The sequence below is a fragment of the Periophthalmus magnuspinnatus genome, chromosome 9 (assembly GCF_009829125.3).
Source record: "Periophthalmus magnuspinnatus isolate fPerMag1 chromosome 9, fPerMag1.2.pri, whole genome shotgun sequence".
NCBI classification, from domain to species: Eukaryota; Metazoa; Chordata; class Actinopteri; order Gobiiformes; family Gobiidae; genus Periophthalmus; species Periophthalmus magnuspinnatus.
This window is the reverse complement of record NC_047134.1, coordinates 10,662,247-10,679,364: the sequence shown is the minus strand read 5'-3', so window position 1 is coordinate 10,679,364 and position 17,118 is coordinate 10,662,247. Positions and strand designations below refer to the sequence as shown.

Sequence of the window (17,118 nt, the reverse complement as noted above, 5' to 3'; positions counted from 1 at the left end):
AAAAAGTGTGTGATATTTTAATAAACCCTCTGATTGGTTGACGCTGCACTCGGGGCGGGACTTCTGCCCTTACGTCAGAGAACGGAGTGCGCATGCGTGATGTCGGACGTCAACCCCATCCATAGACAAGACAACCCCCGTGGCTTTATGAAAGGGCTGAATCCCTCCATAGCTGTGGATAAGCTCGTTTAGAAGGGTGAGCACATGCTAGGAGTAAAAGGACGGAGGACGTACGGTTAAAGCTGGTGTTTGGTGGCTTTTCTGTCCACGGCGTGTTATCGGACCTTCCTGTCTCCTGTTCGGTTCAACAGCTCCATAACCACGGGGACGAGCCAACGGACGAAGCGTTAGCCGAGGAAGAAGCGGGCTTCATCTTCTCTTACATCAGACAGGTGAGTGGAAAAGAGTTATTTACCATTAGCACTTACAAACGTGTACAATGTACCTGTGTGGAGTGTATATAGTGTGGTTAAAGCTGCCGTGTGCTTCAGCGTGGGCAGCTCCTCCTCACAGATGCACGTTTTTACATCCACAGAACAGATCTGTGATGACTGACCCCAAAAGACTCAGCCCTGTCCATTAAACACACTATTTCACAGATAATCGCTTCTAATTAAGCACTAGAGAAACACAGAGATAACGAGGGTTTTTTATTGTTTACTGTAAGCCCAGAGTCACCAAGGAGAGACTAATATGTGTGTCCTACTCTGTAACTAATACAGTTCATAAAACATAAAGTACAATCTGAGCGAGCAGTCCCGGTGTGGCTCTGTCCATGTGTCCTCTGTCCATATGTCCTCTGTCCATATGTCCTCTGTCCATGTGTCCTCTGTCCATGTGTCCTCTGTCCATGTGTCTTCAGTTCATGTGTCTTCAGTCCATGTCCATGGCCTTTAGTTTATGCCACAAAATGTGATTTTTGCCTTACATGTAATTGTCTTTACTAAACCTCTAGCACTCACATGACACATTTAAATTTAAAATGTAAAAGTTGTTTTTTCTTAGTGATCACTGGTCAACAAATGTAAAGTGTCTGACCTGATCATTTCCATTCCCTGTGTGACTCATCACATGTGAGCACCAAGCCTTCTTATACAGGTGCCCTTATTTGTTTGTCCCAGGAAAATATTCCTGTAAGCTCTGATTTATTAAGCGGTCCAGGGAAGAATTTCCCACCAGATCTGGACCAGGGCACTGGTCCTCTGTGGCACAGACCGATTCCTGACCTGTTTGATGTAGGCTGCATGTGACTAAGATTACACTGTAGTGCTGCTGGGTCATGTCGGTTGTTTGAACTGCACTATGTACACATGTACATGTGCCGCATATGTCTTTATCATGCTCCTCAAGTGTTTTTGACCAGTGTAAACCTCACATATAACCCTTCTTACATCAGTCAGAGGCACTATAATATGGCTAATATTCTTCACAGATGAGTTGGTCATTGGCTCCTACTACGTAATGGGTGGAATGTAGTAAAACAAATTTTTTTGTTTTATATGCTGTAGTTTCAACAGATGGAAAAATATAATCAACCTTAAAACAAACTATCTGTCTTGAAGGGCAGACAGCTGTCTGTTATAACATAAATACACTTTACCCTCAGAAATTATATGCCTGCCCTAAATGGATCAATAGATCAATGGATCCATAGAGACACTGACTATTATAAATGCAACAGAGAAAGGTCTGTACAGGTTCGAGGGCTTTTTTCATGACAAATGAAATGAAACTATTTAATGTGTAAGGAGATCTACCAAACTGTCAGGACTTAAAAAGATGAATGGGTCCCTCTATTTTCAATGATCCCATTATTGCAGCAGGAGAGTCTACCAGATACACAGGTCATTGTTGTATTGTATCATTGTTTAGATATGATCATTACAATAACTATTACAAAATTTCAGCACAAATCTCTACTAAAGTATAGTTAATGAGATGCCTTAGTGTATGTGCTTTACTAACCTCCTGTCTGCAGCTTTTGTGTTACTGTACATATTATTATGAGACCAGTTACCCCACAGTGAGCAGCAGTGGGAGTCTGGCTCCGATAGGCTTAAAGGATTTTCTGAACCTCCAGCTACAATGATACCTCAGTGTTAGTGGTTGCAGCCACAGGGCCTGTTGCAAAAAGCCCATAGCGGTGGGTGGCTGAGCAACAACTGAGAGATGATACATAAGTAAAGGCCAAGTTTGTCTCTGTAAATTAGTTTTTCCCCTTATCTAACCTTCGGAGCTTGTTGTGTTCTGCTGATACCATGCTGTGTGGGTGCCTCTGTAGAGAAGGGATGGGTCAAAGGAAGATGAGCACTTTTTTGCCTTCTTTCTTCTATTTTGGTCTGCCTACCCTGCTTCTGTTCAAGTCCACCTGCCAAGAGCCTGAAACTACTATCATGTTGGTTTAGTTTGGTATGAAAAGACAAACTTTGCTGTGCCCCTTAAGCCAAATGAATAAATATCTATGCATCCCTGAGTCTTCCAGGATATATGACGGCTTCATACTACAATATGTCGCAACTAAATCTAAACTGCTATTTGAATTGATGAAACAAATGATCTAATCTACCTGCAAATATGTGGATAGTAGAATATCGTCCAAAAAGAACAAACTGTCCTGCCTGTTTATAGAAAAATCTTGTTGCACCTGTAATTTAGAATTCTACAACAATGTTCTCATTCATTCTTGTATTCGCTCACATTTCAGCCTTCTCTAAAATTATAATGCTCCTGGTGTTGTTACAATGTGCACTGCAAATAATCCTACTTTTCTTATTCTGTAAAGCACGTGCCTATCCAGGTCGTCGTTGTAAATGAGAAGTTGTTCTCAATTGACCCACCTGGTTAAACATTGAATAAATAAATAAATAAATAATTACTTTGTGCTATACAAATAAACTTGCCATGCCTTTTAAACATATGAAATTTAACATGCTACTATTAATTAATTAATAACAAATTATTTGGTTGTGTCCCTATGGGGATGGGTGGGCTCTATTGACAAGAGTGAATATTGATTTGAAATGTATTTGTATTATTACAGTAACAGTATTATAATTGTTGAGGTTAAAGTGTCACAGGAAAGAAAACAGACTGTAAAATTTGCCACAAACATGGCAAAATAATTCTTAATTACACCCTTATTTGAAAGTATAGTTTGTAAATTTGTTTTATTTTTATCAGCTGCCAGCTTTTATTAAAATTATATACCGGTACTTTATTGCAATTTTACATAGAGCACCTAATTCTTAGCCACTTAAAAGCTGACTTATTCACACTTGTCCTTAAACTTTGCCAATGTCTCACCTAAACTTTTAAATATGACATACTTTTTTTTTTCTCTTCTATATAGTTAGCTATGATATCCGTGGATCATTACTTTACATTTTGTTTGTTTTACATTTTAAATTGTAGTATAGATCTAAAACGGCTAAATGAACTTATGGTTGAATATATGTATAAAAAAAACCAAAAAACATAGTAAACAACAGTGGCCATATAGGGGTGGTAGGGGAAAAGAAGATTTTTGAATGCAGGAGAATAAAAGTTACTCAAACATCCATCATGTCAAGTGGAGAAGTGAGAAGGGAAAACATTTAAAACATGGTTAAAAGCTCTCATTAATATAGTAATTTTGCACAATATACCTCCTTTAAGTTAACTTTAGCTGAGCAGAGAACTAAACGAAACACGCAACATATTAATAATAATAATAGTAATTAGTAATAATACATCAGGCTTATATAGATTTTTTTTGGACACTCAAAGATGCTTTACAAGGGGGAGAACCGGGAGAGTGCTGTGTCAGAGATGCCAATAGACTGTAGACGATGGAGGAGAATGGTGTGGTTGATGGTGTCAAACGCTGAGGTCGAGGAGGAGGACGATGGAGAGAAAACCAGAGTCTGTGGTGAGGAGGTCGTTGGTGACTTTCTGAGTGACTGTTTTAGTGGTGTGATGGGGCAGAAACCGGATTCAAAGAGTTGGAAGTTGAGAAGGTATTGTTGGAGTTGGGTGATGGCACGTTCTAATATTTTGGAGAGGAGAATTTCAGGAGAGGAGATGAGAGAGATGATGTTTAATCTATATTGTATCATGTATAATCAAAATGTATTTTTCTCAATTGTAAAATTTGTTTCATAAAGTGGGGATCCTTTGACCCACCATCACATGGAAAGGAGTAGACAATATTGATAAGTGTTTATTATAGACTGTACTGTATATACTGTATAATCAATAATATTTTTGATTTTACATTTCTAAAACAACAATGGTGATATTATCCATATTTCAAAATATCTCACACCACTGCTATCACCTCTACTCCAGTGACAGGACGTTGGCCTTTATGCAAACGTGACCTTGTGAGAGACTACAGTCTCCCTCTCTGTGATATTTGACCTGCTCACATGTGCAGAGCTGCACGTGTGTCTTAAACTGAACTTCCTGCTTCAAATGGTGTGGTTTATTATTATGTAAAAAAAACTGCTGACCATGTTTTGGTAGTATAGACCTTTACAAACCAGAATTGCATGTGATTATTGTGTAAGTTTGGCAGTACATATTCAGTGTTCTGTGCTTTTAATGCTCGATTTAAAATGTGCACTCATAAATGTTGTTCAGCCCTAATTGTGTATTTTATTTTTGTAATTCCACAAAAAACATGTGATGTCTTGCGTTTGCCATGTCGGTTCACTCTTGTGCAGTGTGTTGTAATCCATAGGCGACCACTTTCATATTATAAAGTTGCTTTAAGGAGGTTTTTGTACTACATCTCCCAGTCCATCCTTGTCTGACATTGAAGTGACAGTGAGTTGTAGAGCTGAGTTAAACTAAAGGCTCTGGTTGTTGGCTGCTGTTTGTCAAATTAACTGATGTCTCACTCCCTCCTTATCCCTCTGTCCTCTTCCTCTCCTACTTCCTCCATTCCCTCTCTGTTGCCCCTTTTACACAGATGCTCCCAGCCGTGCAGCTTGACAGGAGTGGTGGGATGTGTCCATTAGGTATTAACACCTGTCCCAACATTTTATAACTAGATGAAGACACAAAGCACAAACCTTGTGTACATTGTGCAACAAAAAAACGAGTGGTTGCTAGGCAGCTTTTAGCTTTTGATCAATAATTGCATTTTAAGATCTGCTATTGCTGAATGCTTGAGCTGTAAACCTGTTTTTATTCAGGCGTTAGTTTGGGCAAGTGCCTGACTGTACAGGACCACAAGGGTCAGTTTGAGCACTTATGTTTGAACACTTAACATCAGTTCTGCAGAGTTGGCTTTAATCAACAAGGATGTTATTAAAATGTAAAAATAGTATTGTATAGTTTGCTGACTTTGGCAGTATTATGCAACTTACTTAGTTAAATAGTTTGTTTAAATTAAAAGTACATAGTGCTTATTGCTCAATTTGAAACAAAAACCTTTACATCAGGGTTAACCATTTCCCTAAATGACTTCACACTATTCATTGTTCCCATTCTTGTTTTATCTGTCATATTCTGGTGGTGGGCTCTTAGACACCTTTCTGCAGAGTGCAGAATGCCTTAAATTTACAATTTCAGAGACTGCATGATGTCATCAGGTGGTAATCCAGGAACTTATCCTCTGTGTTTGTCCATACTTTTTCATAGACTTGTCTTCACTAAATGGCTAAACAACTTTGATCCAAAGAGCTATTGTTAACATCTTTTAAATGTAGTCTTTAGTGCTTGTTTTAGTCTTAAATCTGTGTTTTATTTTCTTGTGACAACAGCACCATTTTCCAACCAGACACTTTATTTTAAGATGTGTGTTTATGTTTTAAGAGTATTAACGTAATGGCTAAGGAAGGCTCCCAAAAGTAGTTTTAAAAGCAAGAGTGAATAATGTGTATCCTTTCAGAATCAGATCATATCTGTGTTTAGGATTAATACAGGCAGTGTTAAGAATATGTACACGTATATCACATGCAATGGAACGATAATCTATATTTTTATCTATATATTTATGTTTAATCTTGGATTTAATAAAAGAACGGTGGGTAATCTTATGTGATCAGAGCATCACAAAAAGGCCAGGATATGAGGTGACTTGCTGTGCAATAAAACAGACTGTAATCTCTCCCCACATCTCTGCTTTTCTGCAGCTGACGGACTTGTCCCGAAGGATGTTACGAGGCTGAGCGAGTCTGCACGAGTTTTCACACCAGAACTAGATCCAAGAGGGCCCAATAGACCAGACCAGAGCCCAGAGAGTCCCAGAATGGGCGTGGGAAAGAACAACACCCCCAAGATGGACAGTAGCACTGAGCCAGCCAAATATGAAGATGAGAGCAAACATGAAGCAGACTTTTACCCCATTCCAGTGCGTAACATTTGACATATCACTTTATAGCAACTGTTATATTTCAGTTCAGCCACTTTTACTGATACAACTGCCCTGCTGCTTGGATAACTCAACGTCTTTAGTTAGATACTCTTGGCAAAGGCCCGATGATTCATGCAGGTCGATGGCTTTGTAACAATAGCTTTTTGTGCCTCACACACACAACTAATACTGTTTTCAGCTGGTAAAACCAAATCAGAGCTGAATTGACTTCTACACATTATCAATCTGGGAAGGCTCTCACTGAAGGCAATCAAAAACACCAGAACATCATGACTATTATTTGAATCTGATCCAGTGAAGTGTCAGAACAGCAGAACAAGCCAAAAAAAATCTAACTTTTGTTACATCCATTTCAGAGAAAAGCACAGACATTTTCCCTCTCCATAAATCCACAAAGTGCTTACCTTCTGCACATCTTTCACAAACAAAATAGTCCACACTGACGCTAAAATAGTCTGAAGTATACCTGTTGCCGTCGCCATGTTTGTTTTAGTTCACTTGGGCACTTTGCCTTCCGCACAAACCTCAATGCTGCTCTGTGATTGTTCCGCCCACCAGACTAACCTTCCAGCATATGCAAACCAAAATGATTCTTGTGAATTTGTTAAGTCACAAATATCAAGAGAATCCTGTTAGAGCACTACAGAAAGTGTCACCTCAAATCAATGACAAAAGTGACCTACAGTTTTTTCTCAAAGAAACAGTTTTAAGTGAATTTCTGAATAGTATAATTCTGTTTTGTGTTTCAAGATAATGACAAAATATTTAATTGTACCCTTCCCAAGCTGTAAAGCCTCAAATCATTTATAGTTGATATCATGACACTTAAGATGTTCCAAAGCCTTCCTGCTTAGCTGTTTTAGATTTTAAATGTGGTAATATAATTAAGTGCACCACGTAGACTCATCATCTCCTCTCACGTGTTTGCGAGTGCCAAGCCTTTAATTGCACCTTTGAATGTGGATTTTCTCACACGTTTGTTCTGTGGTTGAGGCTAACTGCCAAAAATGTGTCATGTAATCTCCATCTTTTTGACATGTAAGGAAAACATGTTGGATCTTTGTGTGGGTGCAGGTGGTGGTGAATGGAGTTGGTGGGGCTGGCCCAGACCAAGACACTGAAAACACAGAGCTTATGGCCATCTACACCAAAGGGGAAGTGGAAAAGGTAACCTAGAGGGGGCAATCCCGTGATATCAATTGTTCAAGCTTGCAAAAACAATGCAGTTGCTTGCTTAATCAGTATTGTTTTGTAGATTTTCAGTTCCCCTCTTTCTGTTTTCTGTATAATCTGGAAAATGGAGTTTGCTGACACGATCATGTGATCCCATGAGATGAAACTGAACAAAAATGAATCTTTTTGCACTGTAAATTATATTGTTTAGTGTTCTTTGGAGAAATTGTTAAAACATATTCTCTAAAACTCAGTTTTCTCCCATTAACCACATTCGTCTCTGTACATAATTTATCAAACTATTACACAAATAAAACCTCTGTGCTTGTGAAATACTCTGTGCTTGTTTTGTCTCCTACAGTTGAATTTTGCAAGTCACCATGACATGGCCCTCCGCTGCAAAAATCTGTCTGTTCATCATCCCATTGTCCTATTGTCTGCCACTTTTCTCCAAGAAAAGTTTTCACTCTTAAAACTTTTGTCCAGTTGACAGAATTTAATTTTCTTTTGATATGGTTCCTACTTGGATGATTGAGGCATTACAATGACATTCTTTATAATTTACAAGTCAGATACTGAAACTGTATCCAAAGAGAGCTGCACAATTGTACCAAGAAACAATCTGAGAAATGTTTTTTTTGTGTGTGTGTGTTTAGAGTTCTATGTCTGAAACCCTGGACAGCACAGACAGCATTGACGTGAGGAAGATGGATATGATCTACACCATCGAAGACACTCCTCCCTGGTACTTGTGTGTGTTCCTGGGCATGCAGGTAAGCCATCTCTTTGTTTTTACTTATTTATTTACACGCAGTGCCAATAGATGTGCCATATTTGTGTCTTTTTCAGCACTACTTGACGTGTTTCAGCGGAACCATTGCTGTTCCATTCCTTTTGGTTGAGGCAATGTGTGTGGGTTATGACCAGTGGGCTACCAGCCAGCTCATTGGGACCATCTTCTTCTGTGTGGGCATCACTACCCTGCTGCAGACCACCCTTGGGTGCAGGTGCGAACTCAAACAGTGCTGTGCATTGTCTGTCACTCTTTTCCTCCTCTTCACTCTCAAGTGCCACTCTCAGTTCCTCTTTTTTTAAAAGTGTCCTAAGAGTGGTACTTCAGTTTAAGCACAATGTAACCTCTGCAAATAGCAGAAACATGTAGACCTAAATGTAATATTCCTCTATATTATACTGTGCACTGCTGTCTGAGCGCGTCTCGTGTTCTTGTGGTATTTCGGGTCCTCTCGCGGTAACTCTGAAGTCATGTGATGCATGTAAGTTATGTCGACTAATAGTTTTAATCTTGTCTGTCAATCGGGCTGGCAATGGAGGTAACATTGTGAAGGGCTTCAGTAGATTTTGTGTGAGCCAAACTGAGCCATTTGAAGCGAGTGACTTGCTAGAACAGTCATCGTGAGCTGGCCAGGTCTTTCCTTGTTTCAATCACTCACAGCTGATCTTACCCAACCAGGATACAGAACCAAGCATAAAACAAATCAAGCTCTCTGCCAAAGCGGTAGGAGATATACACCTTAAACCTGTTGCACCCCATCATTCTCATAGCACAGCATTTTCATACATCTGCTAATAAACTTTGAGTAATGACCATTGACTATCACCAAGGGATTAACCATCTAAATTGCACAATTCCCTTGAAGTAGGGGAACCTGCTGAACTTTGGGGAGAGATTTGGATATATGGACATTGAATATATTGCGCTATTTTTGTTTTGACTGTTAATTGAATCTTGAATCCCATTGAACTACCTAAGGTCATGACCTAAACTGGGCATATGGAAATAATCACTTTTGGACTTCATTACTAAAAAAATTCAAGGTACATGCATTTAAAGTTACTACTTCATTGGTCCTCAACCTCTTAGAGTGAACTCTAGTAAGCTTCTGATACAAGTCTGTTACAACTTTATTACTTTATTATTAACGGTACTGTTTACCACTTTGATGCCCAAGTCTTTCAGAGTATATAATTACATGCTAAGGGGTAAATGTTCCAACAAGCCAACCCTAAATGTCATCAAGGCCTTTTCATTAAAAGGAAATATTTCATTGTCATGAGCATGTTTTGTGTATTATTAATGCAGCTTTAAAAATGTGTTGGTTGAAATTACTTTACAAAAATGTCTTAAAAGTGTTTTAAGGAAATCATTTAAAATACTACCCAGGACAATGCTTATTAAAGCTTATATTAAACAGCAGAGACTGAGGTGTGATTCTGTCTTTGACTTCACCCTCTCTCTGTTACATGAGCTTAATGTTAAGTCACATCTCTAAGCAACCTCACATGAACTGCTTTATTGCACTGTTTTATTGACTTTAAACTTGTGTTGTTGGTTACCAAACTGTGGTTGGCCTCAGTGTTTTAATGAATGGAGTGATGCCATGTGAGAGCTCACGTGAGTAAAGATACCACTTTATTCAACGTGTTGGTGGTGTAACGTATCCACCATGACTCAGTATCATTGTGTCCTTGTTAGTCACAGTGCAAGCTCTACAGAAATGTAAAGAAACAAGAAGGATTTTAATAATGAATTTCAGAATTTTACAAAGTTGCATTAACCAGCCACATTTATACAATGTTCAAGATTTCTTACGCTGATTTAAAATGGTTTCTTGGCTTCTGTTTTTTGGGTCAAGTATTAAAGCAAACCACAATGAACTTTTGTTTCCCAGGCTTCCTTTGTTCCAGGCCAGTGCTTTTGCCTTCCTGGCTCCAGCCCGAGCCATTCTGTCCCTGGACAAATGGAAGTGTAACACAACAGGTAAACCTCTACTCTCTCACACACATAAATATTAACAGACTATTACTAATTTGTGTTGTTATGATTTCTCTTCTTATGGAATTAATCAGATATCCCATCAATGAACAGTACAGAACTTCTACACACAGAGCACATCTGGCATCCCAGGATACGAGAGGTAAAACCAATTTAAAATGGTAAACATGCATACATAATACATATTACTTTACTCTGTGAGCGCTGAAATTCCTTAAGTAAATACTTTTTTCTGACTGCTTAACTTGTCATTTTTTTCCTCACTTTAAATGTTGTTAAATTTCATAGACTCAAACACATTTGAATATTTACGAGTTTGTAATGAAAGTATTTATTTAACAGATCCAGGGAGCCATCATTGTGTCGTCTATGGTGGAAGTATTTATAGGAGCTCTGGGTCTTCCTGGGATTTTACTCAAATACATTGGACCTTTGACCATTACACCCACAGTGGCTCTCATTGGACTGTCCGGTTTCCAAGCTGCTGGAGAGAGGGCCGGGAAACACTGGGGCATTGCTATGTTGTAAGTATATATAGTGTACTATATTATATTCATGGGTTTAGGATTGTTTCCACAGCAAATTATCAATTTAAAACAAAATATATCTTTTGATTGGTGAAAAGTCCTCAAAATAAAATATCACATATAGCAAGAAGCTGAAACCTATGCATAGTTGAGTTCTATGTGAGTGGATAACTTGACTATTTTTTAATGCAATATTTATGTTTAACCTGTTAGAGGCGTTTCCAGGAGGTTTTCATTCATCCTAATTGTCTGTTTGAGTCACCTTTTATTGACTCAAACAGGCAATTAAGATAAGTGAGACTGATTCATAGGAAAGATGTACTTGATCTGGGATGTTCACGTGGCATGACATCAATACCTGCTGCGTCATTGTTGTTTACCCGGTGACTCTTGGCCATTTTCATCCCAGGCCTCCACTGTGGCCTCAGGGGCAGTATCTGGGCTTGTAATTGTCTGCTATTTGCTTATTCTCGGCTTGTTAGAGTAATTGATTGCTCTGGGGCCTCTGATGTTTCAGCCAGACAGATGGGCCGCAGAGATCAGGGCTGCGTAAATCGTTCATTTATTTTGTCTCTCACTAATCTAATTGCTTTGTCTGCAGGACTATCTTTTTGGTGCTTATATTCTCACAATATGCAAGAAATGTCCACTTTCCTCTGCCAATCTACAAAGCCAAAAAAGGCTGGACTTCTTATAGACTACAGGTCTTCAAAATGTTTCCTGTGAGTATGAAAAGTCTGCATTTTCATTTTCATTCATTCTATGTGAACATAAATTGAGTCTGTCACTCCTCACTGCCTGAGGCCTGTACATCACAGCAGGTACATCGGCCCCTGGCTGCCCCCTACTGGCTGTACGAGGCATTACAATATTACTTAAGATTATTTAAGACCCATGTCATAGGAGTGGCTCTTCATTGTGTTATATAAATGGTTTCTTCCTGAGGAAGTGACATCATATTTTTAGTGTCTGTCAATATTTTGTACCTGTCATGATGGAACAATACTATTATATGCATTTCACAAGAACCTTTTTTTGACGAAAATGTAATTTTTATGTATGTTGATCACAACTATTAGTACTTTCAAAGTAGTAGTTGTGATCAGCATGTTTGTGGAGGCACAAATTTTTGCCTCTACAAGTGCTCCAGTGCACGGTTTATCTGGTACTGGCCTTGTCTTAATGGGATGTGGAGGTATGTCTTATCCACTACAACAACAATAAGTCATTAGCCCCACTCCCTTGGGGTATGTATATGTTTAACTACATTTAAAAAAAACGTTTTAATGCTTTTATGTCTTTCAGATCATCATGGCTATCCTGGTGTCATGGTTCATCTGCTTCATCTTTACTGTAACTGACGTCTTCCCTCCGGAAAAGGACAAGTATGGATTTTATGCTCGCACAGATGCTCGACAGGGGATTCTTGCTGCTGCACCATGGTTCAAAGTTCCTTATCCTTGTAAGTCAATGGAAACATGAAGTATAAGTATGTATAAGCTATTATGGTATTAAAGTAGGGCAGCCTCATTTGTATGGCTTTCAACATGAACTGTAAATACTTTTAATCTGTGCCATTTAACCCCAAAGAAATACTCAAATTTCTTCCTCTTGCAGTCTACACTCCAAGACTCAAGCATAATTATTGATAATTAGGAACTGATGAAGCTTTTACTTGATTAAATTCAAATTTAAATTAGACTAATTGCACAGCCGGAGCCCTGTATCAAAGGTTTCAAATGTAGTCATCAAAAACTAGACAAGAACAAAAACAACTAAACAAGTCCACATCAACTTTCAAAGTAACCTTATATTATACATGAAATCTTGGTCTTAAAAGCAATGTCCTGATGACTCTTTCACCTTTGATTGTATGGACCACTCTGGGTTGAATAAGACATTACGTTGATAAGATATTTAGTTTGAAGTCAGTCTTACAAAATGTTACTACAAAAGTCTCATTGCTTTCCCATGTGTCTCCTCTATAGTTCAGTGGGGCTTACCGACAGTTACAGCTGCAGGTGTGATTGGGATGATGAGTGCAGTGGTCGCCAGCATCATAGAGTCAATAGGAGATTACTACGCCTGCGCCCGCCTTTCGTTAGCCCCTCCTCCACCAATACATGCAATCAACAGGTAACAGTACTGTGTGACGCTCTGAAACGCTCTGAAATATGAATCTATAAGCTATTTCTGTCACTCCGCAGAGGCATCTTTATGGAAGGAATTTCGTGTGTGCTGGATGGACTTTTCGGGACAGGAAATGGCTCTACATCATCTAGCCCAAATATAGGAGTCTTGGGCATTACAAAGGTTAGTTTTTAAATCAAAATACTTGTGACACTATTTACTCTTTTATGATATGTTCTTATATCTTATGCAACTTAACACAGTTTTGATTATTCATGAATCTTTTTCCATTTATTCTTGTTAAGGGTGATGGTTATTGAAGCCGAACCTAATAACACTGGGCCTTTAGGTTGGGTGTATCCTGGACAGTGGTCAGCAATAGTTTCAGGGCTGACTGATGGAGACACACAGCCATCCACTTTCACATTCAAAGGTGGAGAATAATTTATCAAACATTTATGTTTGAGGATGGTGGGAGGAAGTACACATGACTCCCAGCACAGTAGCACAGGCAAGAGTCTCCCCAAAGAGCTCTCTGAGGACAGATGATGAAACCCACTAATACCTCGACCACTTGTTCCGCCTATGATTTAACTAATTATTATTTATTATAAATTAATTAATCTAAATAATATATTAATGAATAGTAGGACTGGTTTAGATCTGCCATTGGTTTATCTTCATGTCTAACTTTTCACTTCTTTGGGCTTTCAGGTGGGCAGCAGACGTGTGATTCAGTACGGCGCTGGGATGATGCTGCTGCTTGGCCTTGTGGGTAAATTCAGTGCCCTCTTTGCGTCACTTCCTGACCCTGTCCTCGGAGCGCTTTTCTGCACCTTGTTTGGGATGATCACCGCCGTGGGACTGTCAAACCTGCAGTTTGTGGATCTCAACTCCTCCAGAAATCTCTTTGTCTTGGGGTTCTCCATCTTCTTTGGTCTCATGTTACCAAGCTACCTCAAACAGAACCCACTTGTTACTGGTGAGTCAAAATGTGCCACAGTGATGACAACAAATCCTGGCTGATTTATGTAAAGAACTGCTGTGCTGCTTCTGCAGGTATTGTTGAGATTGACCAAGTGTTAAATGTGCTTCTCACCACCGCCATGTTTGTTGGAGGTTCGGTAGCTTTTATTTTGGATAACACAATTCCTGGTGAGTTCTTGCACCTCTACCCAGTATGATTGTGTTTCATTTTAACCTCATCATGTATTTAATCGGCTTAGGTTCTCTGGAGGAGCGTGGAATAAGGAAGTTGAAGCGTGGGTCAGGTGTGAGTGCAGCAGAGCTGGAGGGAATGAGATCCTATGATCTCCCATTTGGAATGGACTTTATTCGCAAACACTCAGTCTTCAAATACTTCCCCATCAGCCCGACATTCACGGGCTACCAGTGGAACAGGCTGCTGAACGACTGCAGGAGCTGCTCGGGACATGGAACGGGGGTCAAAACTCCTGAAGGAGGAGCAGAAAGTGCAGTATAGCTGGACCTTTGAGAGCAGAGGACTTTTCGCTGAAACTACAGGATGACAGTTATGATGCACCGAGTTTATTAGTATGTTGGGGTTTTTTTGCTTGTCAATCTATTTCTGCTTCCTTCTAGGCTTTTGAAGCATGCTCTCGCAAGTCACAGCATGCTGAAACGATGTCTCTTTTGGGAAGTTAGAGATAAAAGCGTGTGCACATGTGTATTTATGACATCATTCCCATTCATTGCAAAGTTTAAAGGTAACTGCTAAATCCAATTCAATACCACAGTAAATGTGGTCAAATTGGATTATGCAAAAACTCCCATGAATAAAATGTTATAATCGATTATGCAACCACAATAGATATGCACAAACACATTAGACGAGATCTGAAATGCACAATGTGACCTCGCACAGATGGACATGCACGTGCCACGCACAGAGATTGTTATTTTGTGATTTTTGTTTTGCACTATCTGCCTCCTGAGTTCTACGCTGGAATGTCACGTCACATTTCACCTCCATATTTGTCAGGGATCCCACTCATCTCACTTATGTTATTAATGTCATATGATATTACCTCTGTTTACAGCTCTACTGGACACATAGTCAGTATTAGGCGCTAATCGGTTCTGAGAAGTGCAGTATATTCTACAAAATTCTTCTAAAAACAGTTTTAGAGCAGTGGTTCTGGAATTAGTTAGTTTCATATTTTAAAGATGTAGACATTAAGCCCATTACCAAAAAGTGAAGACTCATCTACAGCTTTAAACAGACCTAAAATATCATCTAGACATGTGCTCTTAAACATATAAGAAAGTGTTGCTTAAATGACCACTAGAATTACTAAATAATGTTTAACAATGCAGTTTTTTCCCACTTGCAATAGTCATTTTATCTTGTATGTTCATCATGCAGCTTTTCTGGTGGAGAGTCTGCCATCTGCTTGTCTTTTACTTTGAACAAAAACATGATAGATACAGATGCATACATTTTATGCCTTACTGTGGAACTATCAAGGCAATTACAGGTGTACCTTGACTCTGATCGACTCTCCACAGATCTGACCTGTAATTTGGCCTGAAAGTGTGACCTGTTTCTCTCTATGAAGATCGATAAGTTTAGTACCTCAGTGTATTACATCCCAGGCAAAGCAACAGCATATCTAGACAAAAAGATGGCAGGCCCTCCATGAGAAAAGTTACATAGTGCACCTTTAACTTTACAATCCAGTGATGATGGTGATTTTGAACCTTTTGTGACAGAGCCTATAAGATGTCAGCACACTTGTCATGTAGTCCAATCAGTACTGTGCCAAAGCAATTAGTTTTGTTTTATGCAATTTTCAAGTTGACCAAAAGTTCCATAATTTGAACAACTGCTGTCTCAATAAGAAATTTTACTTCATCAAACCAAAACCATATTGACACTGCCATTGTCAGAAAACCATTTGAATGACGAACTTTCTACCTATTGCTCTATTATATTTATTTATTTAAGACCAGATAGTTTGTTTAATTCGTTTGAGGTATGGCTCTTGCACAAATGTTATAGTTTACTCAAGCTTATGCTATAAAGATATACTTATCACACCTAAAATTTCAGATATTTATAATGTTAATCATCTGGAATTAGAAAATATGCTTCTATTTCATTCCTTTTTTTCAGTTCTATTTTGAAAGGTGAAATTTTGTCAGGGCCTTTTTAATACACACACTGTTCCCTATTGTAATGGTGCCAACATGTGTCATTAAGATGGTTATTACTCTGAAATTGTTTGGACCTACTATGCCATAACTCAAGCAGTATGAACCAGTGGTGAAAGGCAAGCATTCGGCCTTTTGGTTTCTTGGTTAATTAACTACAGCTTCTTTGTTTAACATGCACTTCACTGCAACTGTCCCCATATGTCATTATATGTCTGTGTTTTATTGAGAACTTTCACTGTCTAAAGTCCCATTTACATAACTTTGTGTATTCTGTGGTAGTACAGTATTGTTTTTGTACTGCACTATTTTCTGCCTTATGACTTACAAGGTCAAAGTTGTGGCAAAGCTAGCAAGTAGTTTTGATGCTGTACTTGTAATTTTATTTGGACTTTCTAAAATGTTCTTTATATTGGACCTTTCAGCAGACTAGAAATGCATAAATTGTATTTTCCTCCTCCCAGGTGGATCAATGCCCTTGTCATCATTGTTCTTGATATTTAGTTCATCACATGCTGTTCATGCACAGTTATCCTCATTATACCTGGCTGTTAAATGTGTGCCCTACATCAGTGACCAGTGACCACCTTGTTAAGAGCCTGATAACACACATAAACCAGGTAAAGGCAGGTGATTAACACTACGACCCACTGCTCTCCATTTGCAGTTGTTTTATTGGGTTCTGTGTAGGGATGCACCAACTCAGCTTTTTCTGTTCTGATACCGATGTTGATACTTTGGCTTTAAGTATCTGCTGATACATTAATCAAACTAGGACAGAGACTGAAAATATAATTTACCTCCTGTAAACAAAAACGGCATTAGGTAAAGATTCAAATGTGTTTTGTAACTGTTATTTATCAGAGTTGTTGTTGTCCAGCACATCGTCTTACACCAGTTTATTGACCAAAATGGGATTGACTGAACCGTTATCTGATCCATTAAAATTTTAAATATTG

At 38.8% G+C, this 17,118-nt stretch overlaps 1 protein-coding gene across 1 annotated transcript; it reads left to right on the top strand.

Annotated features, from left to right (window-relative positions):
• The first annotated feature begins 160 nt into the window (after nt 1-160).
• slc23a2 (solute carrier family 23 member 2) lies at nt 161-15,342 on the top strand. The gene is made up of 16 exons (XM_033972761.2): nt 161-392; nt 4,952-5,000; nt 6,120-6,337; nt 7,436-7,528; nt 8,191-8,307; nt 8,384-8,541; nt 10,225-10,313; nt 10,403-10,470; nt 10,671-10,852; nt 11,457-11,577; nt 12,161-12,317; nt 12,844-12,991; nt 13,063-13,168; nt 13,700-13,967; nt 14,045-14,140; nt 14,212-15,342. The coding sequence occupies exons 2-16, from the start codon at nt 4,952-4,954 to the stop codon at nt 14,466-14,468; spliced, it is 2,127 nt and encodes a 708-aa protein (XP_033828652.1). The 5' UTR covers nt 161-392; the 3' UTR covers nt 14,469-15,342.
• The last annotated feature ends 1,776 nt before the right edge of the window (nt 15,343-17,118 follow it).

Coding starts and splice junctions, on each gene's coding strand:
- slc23a2 (XM_033972761.2), top strand. CDS start 4,952: ATGCTCCCAGCCGTGCAGCTTGACAGGAGTGGTGGGATGTGTCCATTA. Junction 6,338..7,435: donor CAGACTTTTACCCCATTCCA/GTGCGTAACATT, acceptor GTGTGGGTGCAG/GTGGTGGTGAATGGAGTTGG. Junction 8,308..8,383: donor GTGTGTTCCTGGGCATGCAG/GTAAGCCATCTC, acceptor TGTCTTTTTCAG/CACTACTTGACGTGTTTCAG.